The sequence below is a fragment of the Phytophthora parasitica genome, assembly GCF_000247585.1.
Source record: "Phytophthora parasitica INRA-310 unplaced genomic scaffold supercont2.23, whole genome shotgun sequence".
NCBI classification, from domain to species: Eukaryota; Oomycota; class Peronosporomycetes; order Peronosporales; family Peronosporaceae; genus Phytophthora; species Phytophthora nicotianae.
In genome coordinates, this window is record NW_008649009.1 from 30161 (window position 1) to 32512 (window position 2352).

The window sequence follows — 2352 nt, forward strand, 5'->3', positions numbered from 1 at the left end:
TTTAAACGCTTCATGCATCGACTTAGGCGATGGCAGGCTGTATTGGTAGTGCAGCGAGTTGTTCGTTGTTTTCTGTGGAGATCGCGTTGGCAACGATACAGACAACAGGTGAGGAAAATGTTAATTGCAGCAGCAAGACAACAGCAACTTGCACTGGCGACGGAAACTTTTCAGCGAGTACGCGAGAATGTTTTACTTCAGCGTCAGGCAGAAACGTGGAGTTCTCATTCAGAACGAATGCAAATGTTGCTGCGGGTACGCCATCGCAAGCAGAACCTGCAAGTTTCTCCTTCATGTACGTGTATTGTTCCCCCGCTTCAACGTATAGCAAAGTGCAGTATACCACCAAAGCGTAGTAAGAAATCGACCAGACCTGTCAGACAACAACAACAGAGCTTACCATCCATCTACTCAGCCAGTCGCGGAGAGTAAGCTTGGTGTTATATAGATTCCAAACTGATTCTCAATGCCTATCGTAGTCTGACTCGCAGCCCCTGAGCTGATGAAAATACGATGATAACAAAAAATGTAGAACCCTGAAAACATTTTAGCAAAACTCCAAAATATTCCAAACCATTCTTCACTATTTCGAGTAACCTGCTCGAAGGCTGCCACAAACTCGGGATATAGCGTTGGCTACAGGACAAGTTGAATGCCCATTCGACTCGGATAGCATATCAAATCTTTCGATGACCACATCCAGCAGCATTGGTGGCAACCAGTTTTGGTGAATGAGCCAAAATTGTTCGAGATGCTTCGCAAAACGTAAGAGTTCTGGACGATGCTCCTGCTCGGTAGACCTCGCAAAATCCACTTCTTGTGATGATCCAACGAGATCACTCTGCCCATGTATGTTGAGTGCCGTGATGGCTTTCAGGGCTTCGCAGAAATTATCCATATTTTCTAATATATCGCTGCCCAGTGCGTTGATCCGCTCTCCTGTAGTCGTTTCCAAAAGCTCGTCGTTGTCGTGAGCAGCCACTAGCTGCGTAGTAACACACACTTGCGTTAGTGCGGCCTGAAAAAAATTTCGCCGTAATTCCAATTCAAGTGCACGGTGTTCCAAAGAATTGAGTGCCTTGCAGTTCTCGTAATATGTGGACTGCTCGTCACTGGTCTTGTTGTACGTATCTTCAAACACTCTCAACTCCAGCTCGTCAGCGTCAAACCACTGCTTCTCTGTTTCAGCCCGGCAATCGGCCATAATTGCTACAAACCTCTCTGCTGCACTCTGCATTTCATTTTCATACTTCACCATTGCATCTTGGATGTTCTCAATCTCGCGTGCGCAGTGAGCACTCATCTTTTCCAACCTTGACATGATAACACCCACTACACACGCTCTGTATTCGCTGAAGCGTGCAAGTTCTACGACAAGTGACTGCCAATGATCCATTAGCTGATACAACTGATCGATAGCGTAGTTGTCACCAGCTACGAGAGCGCTTTCCTCCTTCCAGTGCTCTTGCTTCGCCTGTGTCTGGTATGGCGCGGTTTGTGCTAAACTCAGCACCTCGCACACTACCATTACCAGATCTTCACTTGCCCGGAACCGTCGATCGTGTCCATGTAATAGCGTCAGTAGCTCTCCTAACTTCTCGCTCGTTGCTCGCAGTGAACGCCGCACCACAATTGATGGCGGAATGCCGAGATCGTGCAGCAGTGTTCCCAGTGCTTGTTGGTCGTCGCGCAGCTCGCGATTCTTGGCCAGCGTCAACAGTCTGTCTGCCACATCAGTCCACGAGAATGGCTTCAAGTCGTTGGTGATCGGAACTTCCTCATTATCTTCACTCACGTCGTCGTCACTGATGACGATCACTTCAGGGCTGGGATGTGGTGGGGCAGCGTCATTTCCCACTGCCTCTGCACCCTCCATCGCAGAGTATTCTTCACTGTACAGGAGACGGCAACGGAGCTCGTGTCTGTTGATTGAATCGGACAACTTCAAATTCATATCATATCGATTTGCAGAGGTGTAAACGTCACTCTTTAGCAAATGTCATTCTAAAGGGGTAACCGAACCGTTCTTGTTCCGGTCCCAATTTCTAACCGTCGAGCCAGTGGCCGCATTCCCCCCTTTCTCCCAGAGAAAAACGACAAGAAACTTCCCATACATTTTCAAAGAGAACAGAACAGCAAAACTACAAGAAAAGAGAAGCGCTTAGTTAAAGCGAGAGCGGTGGGGGTTGATTGTTCCTCCCTTTTACTGCTGCATTCCCCTTCAGCCGTCAGTGTCCCCGCCTCCGTCTGTGTGTGTCGGTCGTCTGTTTCCTTTGCATTCCGACTCGCCGTCCGCTCAGTCAGTCAGTCGACCGTCTGGCCGTCACGTTAAACGTCGCTGTCCGTCCAACG

The 2352-nt window shown here is 48.7% G+C and overlaps 1 protein-coding gene across 1 annotated transcript in view; it reads right to left on the bottom strand.

Annotated features, from left to right (window-relative positions):
- Nucleotides 1-583: 583 nt before the first annotated feature.
- PPTG_10735 (40S ribosomal protein S6) overlaps nucleotides 584-2352 on the bottom strand; it is a gene marked incomplete at both ends in the record, with an annotated part of 6125 nt that continues 4356 nt past the window's right edge. The window contains one exon of the mRNA XM_008906136.1: nucleotides 584-1922. Coding sequence (XP_008904384.1) covers nucleotides 584-1922 — 1339 coding nt within the window. The remainder of the gene's footprint in view (nucleotides 1923-2352) is intronic.